Raw genomic sequence first — 19,801 nt, 5'->3', positions numbered from 1 at the left:
ATACTTGGTCGGGGCTCCTTCAGCACAAACTCCAGCATCAGTGAGGTGTGGCATGGACACGATCAGCCTGTGGCTCTGCTGAAGCACTATTGAGCCTTGAGCTCGTCTGGATTGTTCCCTTAGATTCCATATGGGGTTCAGGTCAGGCATGTTGGCTGGCCAATCAAGAACAGTAATATCATGGTCAGCAAATCAGTTGGAAAGTCCTGCTGGAAAAGGAAATCAGCATCTCCTTAAAGCTTGTCAGCAGATGGAAGCATAAAGTGCTCCAAAATCTCCTGGTAGACGTCTGCATTGACTTTGGACTTGATAAAACACAATGGACCAACACCAGCAGACGTCACGGCACCCCAAATCATCACTGACTTCGGAAACCTCACACTGGACTTCAAGCAGCTTGGATTCTGTGCCTCTCCAGTCTTCCTCCAGACTCCAGACCTTGATTTCCAAATGAAATGCAAAATGTACTTTTATCTGAAAAGAGGTCTTACTTTACTTTACATGTAATGAATCTAGAATATATGAAAGTTTCACTTTTTGAAATGTTACAATAAAAAAAATATAACTTTTTCATGATATTCTAATTTTTTGACATGCAATTGTATAAATCAAAAGGGTTTCTATGGGTCTTAGGCCCGGTTTCACAGACGGGGTTTAGCTTAAACCAGGACTAGGCCTTAGTTAAATTAAGATATTTCAGCAACTTTTACAAAAATGCTTTAGAATAAAATGTTACAGGTGTGCATCTTGACAGAACAATGGCACTGAAAAATTTAAGATATATCAGAGCAAGATATTTTCAGTTGAGACAGCTCAAACGTACATTTTAGTGTGGGACTAGCTTAAGACGCGTGCACCTGGTTTCACATACAAGGCTTAAATCATAATTCACCCTTAAATTCATAAAGGCCTTAAAGTATCAAATCAGAGCGGAAAGTCATTGCATTAAATTATGCATGCACTGCAATAAATATATATGGGTTTGTTTGTTTTCCTAGTAGAAATATCTAAACCTACTTAAACCAAGATACATTTACTTGAGATGCAAACTCCGCATATGAAGTCTTGTTTTCTGAATTGTACGAACAGTTTACACTTAAAACAAGAACAAATAAATGTCATTGTGTAAGAACTTGTTTTCCCTTTTTTTTTTTTGAGCCCATTGAGCCTCAAAAGACTTATTTTGCATCTGAAATAAATGTATCTTGATTAAAGAATCTTTAGACATTTGCCATGGAAAACTGAGGAAACTTTTTTGCAGTGTTATACTAAGATTCAGTAAAAGTTTTTTTTTCCATATTCTAGTATTTGGGAGCAGAGCTATTCAAGATTTTTGTTGTTGTTTTTTAATGTATTTATTTTTTGCAAAAATGGTTTAGCTGGCATTTTGATTAATGGTACTTTCCCAAACATATGAAAAGTTATAATTTTCCAGGTGCAATAATCTCGGACAGGATTAGGTGAAGGGGCCTGCTGTCAGGGGGAATGTCTCTATCAAGATTCAAGATTCTTTATTATTGTCACTATACTAAAAGTACAGCCAAATTAGAGCAATCCGTACAGTGCAATAGCACATAAATTAGTGCAAGCTAAACAGCTATATATATATATATATATATATATATATATATATATATATATATATATATATATATATATATAAAATAAATAGTAGAAAACGAACAGTCAGATATTGCACAGGAATATTGCACGGTGAGCAGAAAGTGCTGCATGATATTGCATACAATAGAAGAGAGGTACGTGCAACAGAATATACGCACAACACAAACTGAACAATATACAATGTAAACTTATACTAATAGACTAAATAGACACACCGAGAGGTATACAGAGGGACATTCTTTCTTCAAATGATAAAGTAGTTTTGGCTGATGCTGTATTACCCTGGTATTGGTGTATTGGTAATTGTAGTTTTTCATGTAAGGTGGATGAATATTGCTGGTCCACTTTGGCTCATTGTGCTAGATAAATTGGGACGGTGTTAAGGTCAAGTGGGCACAACACAACTCAACACATTCTGAATCGTTTTGTATTTCAGGCATGAATTCAACAAACCTCTGAATTTTAATCATACCCTAGGCTACATGTTTTGGGATGTGTTAAATGTTTTTTAATATATTTGTTTGTTAATGTGTTGTTAAAATAATAATAATACTTAATTTCCAATTAGAATACAGGATCATTTGAGACAACCCACTTTTACTGAAAATACATTTGTCTGTAAGTGCATCTCAAAATATGTATTGGGTTATACCTTCCAAATACAGTGGTGTGAAAAAGTGTTGGCCCCCTTCCTGATTTTTCTGCATGTTTGTCACACTTTAATGTTTCAGATCAAATACATTTAAATATTAATCAAAGATAACACAAGTAACATGCAGGTTTTGAATGAAGTTTTTTATTATGAAGGGAAAACAAAATCCAAACCCACATGACCCTGTGTGAAAAAGTGCTTGCCCTCTAAACCTAATAACTGGTTGGGCCACCCTTAGCAGCAACAACTACAATCAAGCGTTTGCGATAACTTGCAATGAGTCTGTTACAGCGCTGTGGAGGAATTTTGGCCCACTCATCTTGGCAGAATTGTTGTAATTCAGCCACATTGGAGGGTTTTCGAGCATGAACCGCCTTTTTAAAGGTCATGCCACAGCATCTCAATAGGATTCAGGTCAGGACTTTGACTAGGCCACTCCAAAGTCTTTTGTTTTTCTTCAGCCATTCAGAGGTGGATTTGCTGGTGTGTTTTGGATCATTGTCCTGCTGCAGAACCCAAGTTCTCTTCAGCTTGAGGTCACAAACAGATGGCTGGACATTGTCCTTCAGGATTTTTTGGTAGACAGCTGAATTCATGGTTCATTTATCACAGCAAGTCTTCCAGGTCCTGAAGCAGCAAAACAGCCCCAGACCATCACACTACCACCACCATATTTTACTGTTGGTATGATCTTCTTTTTCTGAAATGCTGTGTTACTTTTACGCCAGATGTAATGGGACACACACCTTCCAAAAAGTTAAACTTTTGTCTCATCAGTCCACAGAGTATTTTCCCAAAAGTCTTGGGGATCATCAAGATGTTTTCTGGCAAAACTGAGACGAGCCTTTATGTTCTTTTTGCTCAGCAGCGGCTTTCGTCTTGGAACCTTTTTGCCCAGTCTCTTTCTTATGGTGGAGTCATGAACACGGACCTTAACTGAGGCAAGTGAGGCCTGCAGTTCTTTAGATGTTGTTGTGGGGTCTTTTGTGACCTCTTGGATGAGTCGTTGCTGCGCTCTTGGGGTAATTGGTCAGCCGGCCAGCCACTCCTGGGAAGGTTCACCACTGTTCCATGTTTTCTCCATTTGTGGATAATGGCTCTCACTGTGGTTCGCTGGAGTCCCAGAGCTTTAGAAATGGCTTTATAACCTTTTCCAGACTGATAGATCTCAATTACTTTCTTTCTCATTTGTTCCTGAATTTCTTTGGATCTCAACATGACGTGTAGCTTTTGAGGATCTTTTGGTCTACTTCACTTTGTCAGGCAGGTCCTATTTAAGTGATTTCTTGATTGCGAACAGGTGTGGGGCCATGTGGGTTTGGATTTTGCTTTCCCTTCATAAAAAAAACCCTTCTTTCAAAAACTGCATGCGTTTACTTGTGTTATCGTTGATTAATATTTAAATTTGTTTGATGATCTGAAACATTAAAGTGCGACAAACATGCAAAAAAATTAAAAATCAGGAAGGGGGCCAACCCTTTTTCACACCACTGTAACTCATTATATGAACTGAATTCAAATGCAAATATTACAGCTGGACCTTAATGTTAACAAATGTGATAAGAAAAATCCCTAAATTAGAAATGTAACAAAAAGTGGCCCACTTTACATGAATTTACCCAAATGAATATTCAACACAGCAGCATTTGTAAAGTGGCAGGCAGCTCATGACTGAAGTTCAGATGCTGAAATATTTCTGTCGAAACATCTTAAACAAGAAATTAGTCCACTTGTAACGACTTAATTGCCTAAGCTAACCACAACCCTATCACTGATTTTATTCTATTATCACCTTTATTTAAAACCTAGTAGTAACAGAAATGAAACAACATATTTGATGGGGAATTTTTTTTTAATATTTTTCATTTTGACTTGCTCAATACAGTGAAGTGTATTCCAGAGTAAGGCTCTGAAAACCACAAACGAACAGAGGTTTTTGCTCTGAACTAAAAGCTTATCTGAGAAGCTGCTGTCGATCCTGTCAATCCATATATATGCATTAACAACTTCACAAACCTTTGCAAAGCCTAAATTTGCAAACTTCAATAAATTGACTGATATTTCTTTTCAGGTACAAAAATGAATCATACGGTTGTTTTTTGTTTCTTTGCTTTTTTACATTGCTGAAATCAGGAAGTTCTTAGGAAAGCCGCTCTGTTGACACACGATAACAGTCGTGGTGGTCAGCTGTAATACTTTGATCTCTTAGGGCTTCGACTGCGATCTTGTCTGTGGCGTTTGTGATCGCCGTCTCGGTCTCTGCCTCTCTGTTTCTCCTTCTCTCTTTCCTTGTCCCAGCCTCTCTCGCGCTCCTTGTATCTCTCCCGGTCTCTTGAACGTGAACGCTGTCTGCCTTTATCCTTTTCTCTCCGACTCTCATCACGATCCTAAAAAGACAATCAATCAAATGATGAGACACGAAGAGAATACTCAGAAGCCATGTTTTTTTTCACAGATTTTATTAAGTAACTGATTCGCAAATATATAGAATTTCTTCAAGATGAACATTTAAACACATTCCTTTCCCTGATTTGTTAAAGCAACAACTTTACCTGTGCTTCTCAAGTTTGTGACCAAAATGGGATGCATGTTTGTTCTGATGCAGGGAAAACTATACTAAATGCAAATAATCACATGTAACTAACTTTATAAACATGTATAGTTAGGGTAACACATTAAATAAGCTTATCAAGTTTGAAATATGAGAAAACACTATATTTTGTTGTTGGCATCAAAGGTTGTGCACAACCAATGTGATCTGTGCAACAAATTACTGGCCAAGAGCAATAATAATTTGCTTCAATAGGGTTTAGGTCAGGACTCTGGTGACCAGTTCATACATGAAAATGATTCCTTATGTTCACTGAAGCACTCTTTCACAAACTGAGCCTGGTGAACCTTAGTATTGTCATCCTGGAATATGTACATGGGTTCGTCTGCCAACATGGCTGTTTAAGAAATGAAAAGCTACACACTGCATCAGTTTGAGTTAAAAGAATCGCTGGAAAACATACAACATGACAGAAACATGTTAATCACTGCAATAATGATCCAATCCTAAACTCTTCTGTATTTGCTGAATTATTATATTATATTGATTATATTATATACAGTGGGGGGGGGGGGGGGATTTATTTGATGCCCTGCTGATTTTGTACGTTTGCCCTGACTAATTTTAAAAGTAGGTTTATTTGAACAGTGAGAAACAGAATAACAAAATAAATCCAGAAATACGCATTTCAAAAGAGTTGATTTGCATTTTAATGAGTCAAATAAGTATTTGACCCCTTCGCAAAACATGACTTAGTACTTGTGGCAAAACCTTTGTTGGCAATCACAGAGGTCAGATGTTTCTTGTAGTTGGCCAGCAGGTTTGCACACATCTCAGGAGGGATTTTGTCCCACTCCTCTTTGCAGATCCTCTCCAAGTCATTAAGGTTTCGAGGCTGATGTTTGGAAACTCGAATCTTCAACTTCCTCCACAGATTTTCTATGGGATTAAGGTCTGGAGACTGGCTAGGCCACTCCAGGACCTTAATGTGCTGCTTCTTGAGCCACTCCTTTGTTGCCTTGGCTGTGTGTTTTGGGTCATTGTCACGCTGGAATACCCATCCACGACCCATTTTCAATGCCCTGGCAGTCGGTACATGGCCCTGTCCATCATCCCTTTGATGCTCTGCATCACCCCAGACAAAACACTCTAAATCATAATGTTTTCACCTCCATGTTTGACGGTGGGGAAGGTGTTTTTGGGGTCATAGGCAGCATTCCTCCTCCTCCAAACACGGCGAGTTGAGTTGATGCCAAAGAGCTGGATTTTGGTCTCATCTGACCACAACACTTTCACCCAGTTCTCCTCTGAATCATTGGCAAACATCAGACGGGCTGTACATGTGCTTTCTTGAGCAGGGGGACCTTGCTTGAACCCCAAGACTCGAACCCGCAACCTTTGGATTACGAGTCCGACTCTCTAACCATTAGGCCACGACTTCCCCTTTTTTTTTTTTATAAAAATAAAATTTATCTTGCATGGAGCCTCAGACCGAGGGAGATTGACAGTTATTTTGTGTCAGCTGGAGATAAGTGAATGTCTTCATCTCAAGGTTTTTTAACATCACAGCACGATGTTGTGAAGCAGTAATTTTCCACTGCTTTTGGTTGCGATCAGTCAGACTGATCATTGAAGACACAACAAAGATTATTCAATAAACAATCTTTTTACACCATCACTATCTCCTGCGTCCTGCTCTTTTCCTGCCTCTCTGACTGATAGAAGAACTGACTGTGATGTATAAAAGTAAGCATTAGAGGCTGGGTTAGCCTGTGGCTCAGTCTAATATTCTTGTATAGCAAAATGGTCCAGTAACACACTTACAAAAGGACATTTTTGGTTCTCAAATCACCATAAGAAGATCCTATTCTCTGGTGGGCAGATGTGGACCATTGGGTGCCAGAGTGACTTGTAGACTCTGTGAGAGCCACTGATATCTATTAAAATGCACAGCACTGTACCTTTGATTTTTTGTCCTTGGGCCTCTCGTCTGAATGATGTTTCCTGTCTCTTTTCTCTCTGTCGTCCTTCCTTCTCTCATCCTCATCTTCATCTATGAGAAGCTCATAACGGGAGCTTGAGAAGACAGTCAAGAAATACTGACTTTACTGTGAGAAGATTTTTTTTTTTTTGATAGCCACTTTAGGACACAGATGTCAACTTAAAATCAAAAAGGGACCCTCTTTACATTAAAACGCCATGTTAATGGGCATCGGTTACGGTTATAAGTCCAGTAGCACAACACTTTCTCAAGTTTAGATATTCTATTTAGACTCTACAATATATTGGCATTGAAGCTGTTAAATTACCTCACAGAGGGGGTGATATTAACAATTTACTTCTAAAACATGAAGCATATTGGATGTGCACTGTGATCACCTAATTATCACCGGTCTTAATGAAGAATTTGTAATATTTTTTATGAATTTGACATTGATATACACTCACCTAAAGGATTATTAGGAACACCTGTTCAATTTCTCATTAATGCAATTATCTAATCAACCAATCACATGGCAGTTGCTTCAATGCATTTAGGGGTGTGGTCCTGGTCAAGACAATCTCCTGAACTCCAAACTGAATGTCAGAATGGGAAAGAAAGTTGATTGAAGCAATTTTGAGCGTGGCATGGTTGTTGGTGCCAGACAGGCCGGTCAGAATATTTCACAATCTGCTCAGTTACTGGGATTTTCACGCACAACCATTTCTAGGGTTTACAAAGAATGGTGTGAAAAGGGAAAAACATCCAGTATGCGGCAGTCCTGTGGGCGAAAATGCCTTGTTGATGCTAGAGGTCAGAGGAGAATGGGCCGACTGATTCAAGCTGATAGAAGAGCAACTTTGACTGAAATAACCACTCGTTACAACCGAGGTATGCAGCAAAGCATTTGTGAAGCCACAACACGCACAACCTTGAGGCGGATGGGCTACAACAGCAGAAGACCTCACCGGGTACCACTCATCTCCACTACAAATAGGAAAAAGAGGCTACAATTTGCACGAGCTCAACAAAATTGGACGGTTGAAGACTGGAAAAATGTTGCCTGGTCTGACGAGTCTCGATTTCTGTTGAGACATTCAGATGGTAGAGTCAGAATTTGGCGTAAACAGAATGAGAACATGGATCCATCATGCCTTGTTACCACTGTGCAGGCTGGTGGTGGTGGTGTAATGGTGTGGGGGATGTTTTCTTGGCACACTTTAGGCCCCTTAGTGCCAATTGGGCATCGTTTAAATGCCACGGCCTACCTGAGCATTGTTTCTGACCATGTCCATCCCTTTATGACCACCATGTACCCATCCTCTGATGGCTACTTCCAGCAGGATAATGCACCATGTCACAAAGCTCGAATAATTTCAAATTGGTTTCTTGAACATGACAATGAGTTCACTGTACTAAAATGGCCCCCACAGTCACCAGATCTCAACCCAATAGAGCATCTTTGGGATGTGGTGGAACGGGAGCTTCGTGCCCTGGATGTGCATCCCACAAATCTCCATCAACTGCAAGATGCTATCCTATCAATATGGGCCAACATTTCTAAAGAATGCTTTCAGCACCTTGTTGAATCAATGCCACGTAGAATTAAGGCAGTTCTGAAGGCGAAAGGGGGTCAAACACAGTATTAGTATGGTGTTCCTAATAATCCTTTAGGTGAGTGTACATGTCTGGCTTGATTATATTTTATGTAATTTGATTCAGTTCTGTTGGTGATTATGTCTGTTTTCTTGATATTTGGTATTTTTTTAAATATTTTTGTGAGAGATATTGTTTATTCATATATTTTTTTTGCAGTCAGGTATCTTTTGATATGTTTAGGTTTAGCATTTGTAGTTAATTGTTGTTTTCACTTTTATGTTTGTGCCCTTATGTGAGGTGATTTCTTGATTTTTTTTTTCATGTGTGTGATCATGTGATTTAGGTTTGTGCTGTATTTAAGGGCTGAACTATGGATGTGTTCATTGTCTGATGAAGAGCTTGTAGGCTCGAAACGTCACCTGTGGTGAGAACATAAATATTTTTCTATTTTTGGAGCTGTGGTGTGTCAACTTTGCTCTTCCTGTCAAACAGTTACAACAATAACAACAAATTACTAAGTACTAATTCCTGTGATTCAAGCCAAACCATCTCTTCAAAGCGTCTACGGTAAACCTTTTTGGAGAGTTCACTAAATCAAATTTAAAATCTAAAGTGCAAATCCTATAAAGTGAAATGCAATTGTCCACGTGTTTCCAATGTAAAGAGATTATTAGAAGGATACTCCTGCTTGGTCTTGGCACTGTCTTTCAAAGCCAGTTTGGATTTGTTGTCCAGATCTTTCTCGTAGGCCTTAAAATCATCTTTAGTGTATTTCCCACCTAGAAACGAAACAAACTGACAATAAAACCTCTCTTTCTCCAATATATTATCTACTGTACACTTTACCTTTAGTTGCATTAAAAGCTTAGTAATTAATTTTGTTTTACTAACGTTAACATTTAACATGTCAATAGTCTGAGCAGCACAGCAAAATTCAGGAGAAATTGATTTCTATTATTTTACAGGTTATGCTTTTAATAAATGGGCTCAGACTCACCTTTGCCTTTCCATTTTATCTTAGACACTGACTGGCTAAAGTCCACGTGAATGCGACGGTCATCTATCAGGACATTGTCCATTTTGAAGAACGCTTTTTCACAGTCCTCCACCTTCTCAAACAATACACAAATGCATTCATTATTACAAAAAGACTGACCATGCTTTTTCTCTGAATGTACAAGGACCTCACTAAGACACTTTTCAATTCATTTTAGAAACAGGGCATTAAATGCAAATTTTCAGGATCACACAAAACTCCACAATGATTCAAGGCCTTAATCAAGATTCAAGATCCACGCACAAGGATTTTTATTTGTCACGTACACAATTATACAGGGTATAACCAGCAGTGAAATGTAGGTCAGGTCCGCTCCAAGGACAGTGCAATTATATAGAATACAAATATTAGATGGAATACTTCCATGGAAGCAAAGTGAATAGTCGGTGAGACCCTGAATTTCCTCACTTTGCCTGGCTTTCTTAACCTGTGTTTGGATGCGTGTAGTCCAAGTCAGGTTCTCGGAGATGTCCCAGAACCACAAATTTGAAGTGAAGTGACCCATACTCGGAATTCGTGCTCTGCATTTAACCCATCCAACATGCACACACACCGTGAACATACACCCGGAGCAGTGGGCAGCCATTTATGCTGCGGCGCCCGGGGAGCAGTTGGGGGTTCGGTGCCTTGCTCAAGGGCACCTCAGTCGTGGTATTGAGGGTGGAGAGAGCACTGTACATTCACTCCCCCCACCTACAATCCCTGCCGGCCCGAGACTCGAACCCGCAACCTTTGGATTACGAGTCTGACTCTCTAACCATTAGGCCTCGACTTCCCCATTTGATAATAGATGTGGAGCTGTGAGAGGACACGCAGTCATGTGTGTAGAGAGAGTAGAGCAGGGGACTCAGGACACAGCCCTGTGGGGCTCCTACGTTCAGAGTGATGGAGTTTGAGGTGAACTGGCCAACTTTCACCACTTGAGGTCTGCCGGTGAGGAAGTCTTGAATACAGTCACAGAGTGAGGAGTTTAGGCCGAGGTCTGTGAGTTTAGAAGCCAGCTTGATGGGGACTATAGCGTTGAAAGCTGAGCTATAGTCAATGAATAGCAGCCTTACATAATTCCCATTGTTGCTGTCTGTGTGTGAGGGAAGTGTGGAGGAAGTGAGAGTGGCATCGTCAGTAGATCTCTTTGGGCGATAGGCAAACTGAAGAGGGTCCAAAGTATCAGGGATGGAGGAGCAGATCACTGATCACTGTATCTGGTTTTATATTTCAGATATTTTATATTTCAATTAAATTCCATTTTTTTCTATACAGAAAGTGACCAAAGATTGTTCTTTTTATAGTCGCTGGAATAATCTCTGCCAAAACTCCTGATATAATCAACAGTTTGCACTGCTCAACGAACCTCTTATTTACATCGTGTTTTCACTGTGATCGTTATGATGAAAGCATCGGTGGGATTGCAGAAATCGAATTGCATTGTGCGTTCAGTAGACATGACTGTGTTTGGCAACCTTTGATGCAACAGGAGTAGTTCTAAATAAAATGCTGTAATCAACACTTTTCACCAGTAGTTAATCTTGGCATGCTCCTTCCAACTGAGCTTTTCAAATCAGAGGACTAAATTCAGCATAGAAATTGAGTATTTATATCTACATTATGACGGGTTTGATGAAAAAAAAAAAAATACACTAAGATTATAAAAGCACCTCAGAAAACATTTTAAAATAATTAAAATAGATTTCATGACCCCTGTTTTTTTTATTTTACTAGATGATTGATTGAACTAGATGTTTCACAAGCACAATATTTCTAATCTAGAAGTTATTAACATTTGAAGGGATGCGAAAAAAAAGTTGCAGCATATTAAACAGGGCTTGCTTAAAACAAATCACTATCATTTGTAGTTTTGTATTGTAAGGATTACAGAATCTCAGACACTGTGAACTCCTGAGATGGACAACACACACACACAGTGCATTAACATACAGACATCTGTCTCCACATCCCACTGGGAGAGAATACAAGAAAATGCCTCTCTCACATATGCATCAGTTCCTTTTCATCCCTTCCTTCCTTCCCCCATCCTTCACTCACTCAGATTGGTCAATAGAAGAATGTAATATTCTACATTAATGCAAGTGTTATTTACAGTCATGTTTGGTATCATTTGAATTGTCTCAGAGCGACTGGTACAATGGTCTCATTCTTATAAGAAGTAAACTAAAAGGTAATACAAATCCTAAGAGTTCAGAGACATTTTGCATACTGTAGAGGGCGGACCGCACCTAATGGTTTTCATGCAAATTACCTTTTGTCCCTAAAGGTGCCAACTTGGCTTGATCAAAGCAAATCCAAATTGTTAGTTCCTGTCTCGAGTTTGGGGGATGTTTATTCTGGTCTGAAGTACTTAAAGAGAATGTGGCAAAAGGATCGGGGCGATTCTGTAGTCAGAAGCCCGTAGTGTAATACCTTACACTATGTATTTCTATAAAGTCAGGTATGCATTCTTTACTCATAGATTTATCTTTGAGAATTCGATGTTTTGTATTGATATGATTTGATCTCTTTGAATTGCTGTGGAATTGAAATAATACATACAGTATTTACCTGACTGATAATAAATTGTTACATTTGACCTTATTCTGTTTTACTCTGTAATTATTGACTCTAGTAGATTACGTTGCATCCTTGTTAAAGACATGAGCAACCGAATGAACGAGTAAATATAAAGTCAAGAGTTAACTAGAATAATCAAATATCAGATTAAATGATAAAATGGAGTCAGATTAAAGTTTAATTTAAATTGAAGAACTTTGCACATTTGGAAAGACCGAGCACGCAGGAAACCTTCATCCACCACCGGAAACCTTCTTTGGGCCGGATGCGTGGAGCCTTACAGTATATAGCTAGGTTTTATCGGGATTTATTAAGGATGAGTGCAAGTCTATGGATTACAACGTCACAAAACTTAATATCTATATTTTTATCCAAAGCGACTTACAAATGAGGACAATAGAAGCAATCAAAATCAACAAAAGAGCAACAATATGCAAGCACTTTGACAAGTCTCGGTTAGTCTAACACATAGCAAGGTTTTTGTTCTCGTTTTTTTAAAGAAAATGAGTAGATAGAATATAGAAAAAAAAGAAACAGTGTTTTTTTATTTAGTAGAAAAATTGTATGTACTGTATGTGAATTTGGATATAACACTAACTTCTGTGTAACCATTCTTGTCTACTTTTGAAAACATGGCAAATGGATTTTAACAGCTTACTTGGTAACTTTTCACTTTTTTCCAAAGATGGCATATTTACAGAACAGACATTACAAACCTTTTCAAACTCGATAAATGCATAGCACAAAGATTCTCCTGTTTTCCAGTCTCGGATGATCTCGCAACTGCAAATGAACATTAAGATGTTAGATCAAAGACATATAAGATTAAGGCACAAGCAATGGTCAGAACTGAATACTAGCATACTAGAAATTGCTCACTGGACATCGAACTCTGCCTAAGTGCCTACTATAGAAAAACTATGAGAAACTATTCAAACAGCAGTATATTAATGGTCTTCACTGTCACATTACATGTTTAATCCAGCTAGTAGCATCCTATCTCAGAAGTAAAACAGTGCACTTTTATGCAGTGCAATCAAGATGGTATTGAAAATCACAGCAGATATTCTTTCCAGTTCAAATGTAACAAATAACGACCACACTGCATTGTGGGATATAGTCTTCCACACAGTTCAGCAAGGTCATCCAGGCATTCCATACATACAGCCTGCTGCTAAAATTATAACAGAAGAATGTGCTCCGGGATGAACCTTCAGTCTCAAAATAACATTAAGCAAATACATAAAAAGTAATCAGATGGCATAGTCACAATAACACTTGAGTACAAAAAATGTATTTTACAGTGTTTATAAAAAAATATGGTCACACTTTAGTTCTTTTGCCTCAAACTCCTTATTTGCTGCTTATTAATGTTTAGTAAGGTAGTTGTTAGTTAAGGTATGGGGTGGCTTAAGGGATCTTGGTCATGTAGAATAAGGTATTAATATGTTAATATGCTTTAGTAGTACTAGTGGTTAATAGAGAGAATTGGTCCCTAAAATAAAGTGTCACCATGTATATTATATACAGAAATTAATATGTGATATTTAATGACAGATTTCACATATACAGTGCCCTCCATAAGTATTGGAACAGTATAGTCAAAATTGCTCTGTTGGCTGTGGAGTCAAGACATTTACAAATATGATTAAAAGATGAATATAAGACAAAACTACAGAATGTCACATTTTATTATTAGCCGTTTCAACACATGTTTTATCAAATAAAAAGAACAGCACTTTTAGAGTTCATCCCACTCATTGATGTGAGCATAAGTATTGGGACAGTTGAACATAAGGCAGATATAAAAGATTAAAAGCTATTATTTAGTTGCAGATCCCTTGCACACAATCACAGCAGTGAGTCTGTGACCCATAGACATCACCAGACTCTTGGTCTCATCCTTTGAAATACTTTTCCCATCCTTTAATGCAGCCAGTTCCAATTGTTGCTTGTTTTGGGGAGTTTCTGCCTTTACTCTCCTCTTCAGCTGCTGAAATTCATGTTCAATCAGATTTAAATCTGGAGATTGACTTGGGCAATCTAAGACTTTCCATTTCTTTGCCCTTATAAATTCCTTGACTGAACTGGCAGGGTGTTTTGGGTCATTGTCCTGATGCAATATGAAGCACTTCCCAATGAATCTGGTGGCATTTTCTTGAATATTGGTAGGCAAGATGGTTTTGTACCCTTCCAAATTCATTCTGCTACTGTCATCATACATTAAGTCATCAGTAAAGTTGAGAGGGCCTGTTCCAGAGACAGACATGCATGCCCATGCCATGACACCACCTCCACCATGCTTTACAGATGAGGCTGTATGCTTGGGATCATTGCAGTTCCTTTTTTTCTCCACACTTTTGCTTTCCCATCACTTAGATAAAGGTTCATCTTTGTCTCATCGGTCCATAAACACAGTTCCAAAACTCTTCTGGCTCACCTTTGTGCTTTTTTGCAAACTCTAATCTTGTCTTTCTATGTTTGGTGCTGGTCAGAGGTTTGCATCTTGCTGTGTAGCATCTGTAATTCTGTGTCAAAGTCTCCTGAGGACAGTAGATTGTCAGAGCATCACCCCAGCTTTCTGGAAGTTGTTGCTGATTTTTAAGACACGTCTTTTAGGGTTCATTTATATAGCTTTTTTGATTTGTCTTTCATCAACTACTGTTGTTTTCTCAGCCGATCAGGTAGTTGTTGGTTGCTGGTGGTTTCCAAACTCTTGATTTCTCCATGCCCTTTGTTTTTACTAGAGCTCTAATTGACTTCCTCTTTTCTATTTTTCTCTCAAAGTCAGCTCCCTCATCTTCATCCTGGTTTGTGTGTGTCTTCATTGAATGCAAGATTCAGAATACAGAAGTAATGGCTATAACTGATACGACACATTCCCTGCTTTTAATATCTGAAGAATTAATGCAACAGGACACAGCTGATCACTTAGAAAGACCTGTGAGGCAACTGCTCCAATACTTATGCTCACATCAGATAGAGGGATGAACTCTAAAAGTGCTGTTCTTTTTATTTGGTAAAACATGTATGTGTTGAATCACCCAATAATAAAATGTGACATTCTGTAGTTTTGTCTCATATTCATCTTTTAATCACATTTGCAAATGTCTTGACTCCACAGCAAACAGAGCAATTTTGTCTTTACTGTTCCAATACTTATGGAGGGCACTGTATGAGATGAGAAAAGAACAACTAGGTCCCTGTTAAGTGCTTTGTTTAAGAGCACAGTTCAAACCTTGCAGAGGTCCAAACATGTAATCGTTTGGATACAAACAGCCCTAATCATTACCCACACTATTTCACCACACCTATGAGGGTCAGACTATTATTGGAACCAATACAGCAGTAAAATGTTCAATTATCTCACCATTTAATGAGGCCAAAACGTGAGAAGATGATCTCTAGATCTTCATCTGTGGTCACAGGGTTCAGTTTACACACAAACAGCACGTTCTCTGGAGGTTTAACATCAGCATCTGGTAGATCACCCACCTTTCAACAAGAAACAAACATTCACGTCATGAAAGATACATCTAGAGTGAGTGATGTCTACATGTTTGAGTGCAAGTGATGAAATTTACCATCTCCAGTAAAATGGCTTGTGTCTTTGCTTCCTTTTCCTTTATGAGTTCATCCAGAACCTCAGCATCCTTCGCCTCTTCATCATTTATCACCTCATCTGCTCCAATCCGACCGCTCTGAAATATGTATATCACTTTAGAATGAAGAACAAAAGCCATAATTTCTTAACTTTACCTGCTTTTTCTGTATTAACTAGTTACACGCATAGATAAATTACATAAATAATAAGTTTATGTATTTCCGAGAAACAAAACTGATGGCCTTGGTAATGCTTTTTGATAATAATTAATAAACTAACACGTATAAAAGGACATGCACACATGACCCTCCGCTTTTAGGGTCACTCGTACCCAAACTAAACACTTAGCATGTATTTATTATTCATGAATGAAGACCAACAAGTAACCTAATATAATATTGACCAAAAATATTTGGAAATGTTTTTGGAAAGACTATGTTACAGTCACAACGCATATCATGCACTGTAGCCATCATTCACCATTAAATTAAATCGAACGAAAAGCCTGTGAGCTGATATTGAATTTAATGTTGAAACCCCTGCATGTTAATCATTGAAATTATTACAAACACCACCTGCCGCCTCACAGTACTGTAATATGGTGAGTTTGAATTATGCACTGAATGAAGACACTCACATCCAGCTGCTCTTTAGTGGGTTCAGGCGATCGGTCCGGGACCGGGAGGCCCGCAGGATCATCAAACGGGTCATCCAGAATCACTGTGTGATTAATCCTGCAACCACAACACAGCCCAAAACTGAGGCTTAGTCTTTAGCCCTTATGACACTCATCTATGAATGTGAACCACCAAAACCTCAAAATAAAATATGGGAATTATGTAGTGACCATATTTATATAATTATTGTCTACATTCCAACACTGTTCGCTGAGTGCTGATATAACATTGAGACTTTTCAGTGTTGGCATCACTCCGGTTGACTGTGTCTGTGTTCCAGTCAGTCTGTGCTTTGGAGGAATGGATTTTTTTGTTGGCCATGACAAATCTTTGTGGGTCACCAAATCATTCACTTGAGCGATTTGTTTAAAAACACCAATTTATTCTGACAGCCACTACTATGTGCTGTTTGAAGACTGGTAATTCTGCTGTGGCTTTTTTTGGTGCAAAAACAGAAAATGGCAACATTGTGTTTATAAAGTACCTTCCCCAATATTAACACATTGTGTCTATTAACTGCTGTTTAAAATAAACGTGTCATGACACAAGGTGACTGTCGATTTGAATCTACCACTGAAAGAGACTGATTCACAGAAGCAGAAGTTTAAATCAGGGATCTTAACACTCATATACTTGCAAAACTAGTCTAAGGGCACCGTAAAAAAACATTATGAATTGTTTCATAGGTATTTCTCAGTTCGCTTTGCGGATAACTAGTTTACTTGTTAAAAAAAACTTAGGGTGCTTCTCAGGTTTCAGGTCCGTGGAAATGATTCTTGTCGAAAAAAACCTTGAGCATGTATAAATTCTCCTCCTCACATCAATGAAAATTATTTTAATTTATGTTTCACTTTTGCAATTTAAATAAACAATACATTTCAAGGGCATGTGGCTCCAATAATAGCCTACGTATTATTAAATTCCTAAATAACCAAACTTCAGCAACATAAGGGCAGATCACTTTAGCGCAACTGATGGAGCTTTTACCGGACACTCGAGTGATCAAGAATATTCCAGTATACAAAGTGCACCCTCGCATCCTAAGGGGGTGGAGCTAAGACACAATGACAGGAAGCAAGCAAAGGGAATGAAGATGCACAAATAAGAAATGAGAAGCACTTTTAGTGTCTTCCAAGATCTAAAGCCACTAATCTGGCATTTTACAACAGGAAAACAATCACTTTCTCTACTTGGGAAGAAAACATTATAACTTGTTCTGATCAGTTGTACTCTGATTAGTTATTAAATATATATATAAAAAAGGACAATTTAAATGTAAAATATGTGTGGGTCAGTCTCTCGCTCTCTAAAACTTTGTCCCACCTGATGTCCTGGTAGGGGATGAAGTCGTTGTCTACAAAGGTCTCATTGATTTTAGTGAGCACATCCATACCCTCCGTGACCTCTCCAAACACAGTGTGAACACCATCCAGATAATCCAGATTCTCTCCCGTGGTGATCAGAAACTGGGTGCCAAATAAATAAATAAATGAATCATACTCAAAGCCCATAAACAATACTGACACTGTATTAAATGTGTGCACAACTAACCTGAGATCCATGCTGGTCGCTGCCGCTGTTGACCATCGACACCGTTCCTCTCTTTCTATGCTTGATCCTAGGCACCTTCTCAGATTCAAAAAAGCGTGCCTGATCGCCGTACAGTTTACTACAAGCACACAAACATCATCAGCACACAGTGCATACATGTGTATATTCAGTTAGAACTAAAAACTGATTCCCACCTGAACACAGACTCTCCGCCTCGCCCCGTGCCGGTGGGGTCACCCATCTGAATGATGAAATCTCTCTGGAGTGGGCAATGCAACAGATGCAACATCCAATTAACCGGATACACTACCGCAATTTACAGCCATATGTGCAATAACGTCACATTAACTGGATTATAAATGCTATTTTACCAATCATGCAGTTATGAAATTTTACCATGACCTTTTGAGATGTGTAACTAAAGAAAATAGTATTTTATGTATTCATTTTTCCTTATAATGAAATAAACCTAAAATAAGAACAGCACACACGTGCTTAAAGCACACTTTAACAAATATTGTAAGCAGCAAGGCACAGATAATGAAAGAGATATTACCTGAACATTGTGAATCAGACAGTAGTTGTAATATTTGATTTTGCACAGTTTCAGGAAGTTCAGCGAAGCTGCAAATTAGAGGACAATCATGGTTATCATTCAGTAACGTTAAGTTATTATGCTCTGTGGTAAACTGTTGAAAAAGAGTGGTTTCTACTCTTAAAATTCAATGAACCACTAACTTAAATAACAAAACGAGTTCAATTCTGGTTACACCAACACAACTATATTTATCACATGACGCTTTGTTGGTTGTATTAAATGATCACGCGCGTAACACTGCAGGCATGTTCAAACCCTGTCTCTAGTGGATCTTATTATTAATCACCTTTCGGTCTTTCTTCTGTGTATAAATCGATCACGAGATCCCCTAACGTTGTTTCCAACAACACCGCCATGCCGCTCCAGTGTCATCAACATGCGCCGGAAGAGTCGCAGATGTTACGTCACAACTCTGGTACAGGAGGGATACAGCTCCGAATTAAAATTTCTACCTATTAGATTGTGTTTTAGCAACGTCTACACCTACCCCATATAGTTATGCAAAAATATAAATGATTATTGTGCAGTGCTGTATTGATGTGCGCATGCCCAGTAGCTCAAAGGCTTTTTGAAGGGAACATGCGACGGAAGTGATTTCCGTCTGTGATCATGTGATCTTCGGTTTTAGGAAATCCTGTGATGCATTTTAAAGAAAAGTTTATTTCGAATTCACATGCAAACGTAGGTAGCGTAGGCTAATTAAATTACTCTTTATTTTGATGTAATAAAAAATATTTTTGTCAGTGATATATGAAATATGTTTAAGATGGTAGTGAAAGCATGTTTAAGCAAGTTTAGCTCAAAAAAGTTTGCCAAGTCAAGTCCCCTTTATTTATATAGCGCTTTTAACAATACAGATTGTGTCAAAGCACTTAACAGTATCAGATTGGAGGATAGAATTCCAGTAATGTATAATAATAAGATTAAACACTCAATTTTCAGTTAAAGGCATTTCATTATTGAATTCAGAGACGAATTCATTATTGAATTCTAGATCAGTTTAGTTTAAATAGTATCTGTGAAATCAAATTGACAATAATCACTAGAAAGTAAGCGTCCTCAGTCGGGGGCCAGTTCTCCCCTCAGTTCAATTCCAGCCGCAGCCATGTCTGATTGTGCAAACAGCTTATCTGATTCCCATGGTCTTGTCCCGATGGGGCATTTTAATTTATAATTTAATGTATTTGTTATATTTGTGTTTTATTCATTATTTGAAGTTTTTCATTTATATGATTTATTCATTTGCTATAATAGTAATGTATAGTTTAATGCATTCATTGTTTCTCTGTCGATTTTTATAATATATATTTGTTTGATTATTATAATTTTAATTTATAGTTTAA

The 19,801-nt window shown here is 38.1% G+C and overlaps 1 protein-coding gene across 2 annotated transcripts; it reads right to left on the bottom strand.

The window, feature by feature from the left end:
- Positions 1 to 4,110: 4,110 nt before the first annotated feature.
- Positions 4,111 to 19,001, bottom strand: LOC306843624 (peptidyl-prolyl cis-trans isomerase-like 4). 2 transcript variants are annotated; one of them, XM_079375201.1, is made up of 13 exons: positions 18,745 to 19,001; positions 18,417 to 18,484; positions 18,055 to 18,119; positions 17,861 to 17,978; positions 17,633 to 17,775; positions 16,270 to 16,366; positions 15,613 to 15,729; positions 15,399 to 15,523; positions 12,745 to 12,811; positions 9,404 to 9,515; positions 9,089 to 9,185; positions 6,788 to 6,902; positions 4,111 to 4,662 (listed from the first exon to the last, which is right to left on the bottom strand). In XM_079375201.1, exons 1-13 carry the CDS (start codon positions 18,812 to 18,814, stop codon positions 4,459 to 4,461), a joined length of 1,398 nt encoding a protein of 465 aa, XP_079231327.1. In that variant the 5' UTR covers positions 18,815 to 19,001; the 3' UTR covers positions 4,111 to 4,458. The 2 variants fall into 2 exon arrangements, 1 of the variants encoding a protein (XP_079231327.1); XR_013781859.1 differs by having other exon boundaries at positions 4,145 to 4,744; positions 4,823 to 6,902; positions 18,745 to 18,834.
- Positions 19,002 to 19,801: the final 800 nt, after the last annotated feature.

This window comes from Barbus barbus, assembly GCF_936440315.1.
Source record: "Barbus barbus genome assembly, chromosome: 24".
Lineage (NCBI taxonomy): Eukaryota > Metazoa > Chordata > Actinopteri > Cypriniformes > Cyprinidae > Barbus > Barbus barbus.
Note: the sequence above shows the minus strand (reverse complement) of the source record. Positions and strands in the feature narration are given on the sequence as shown.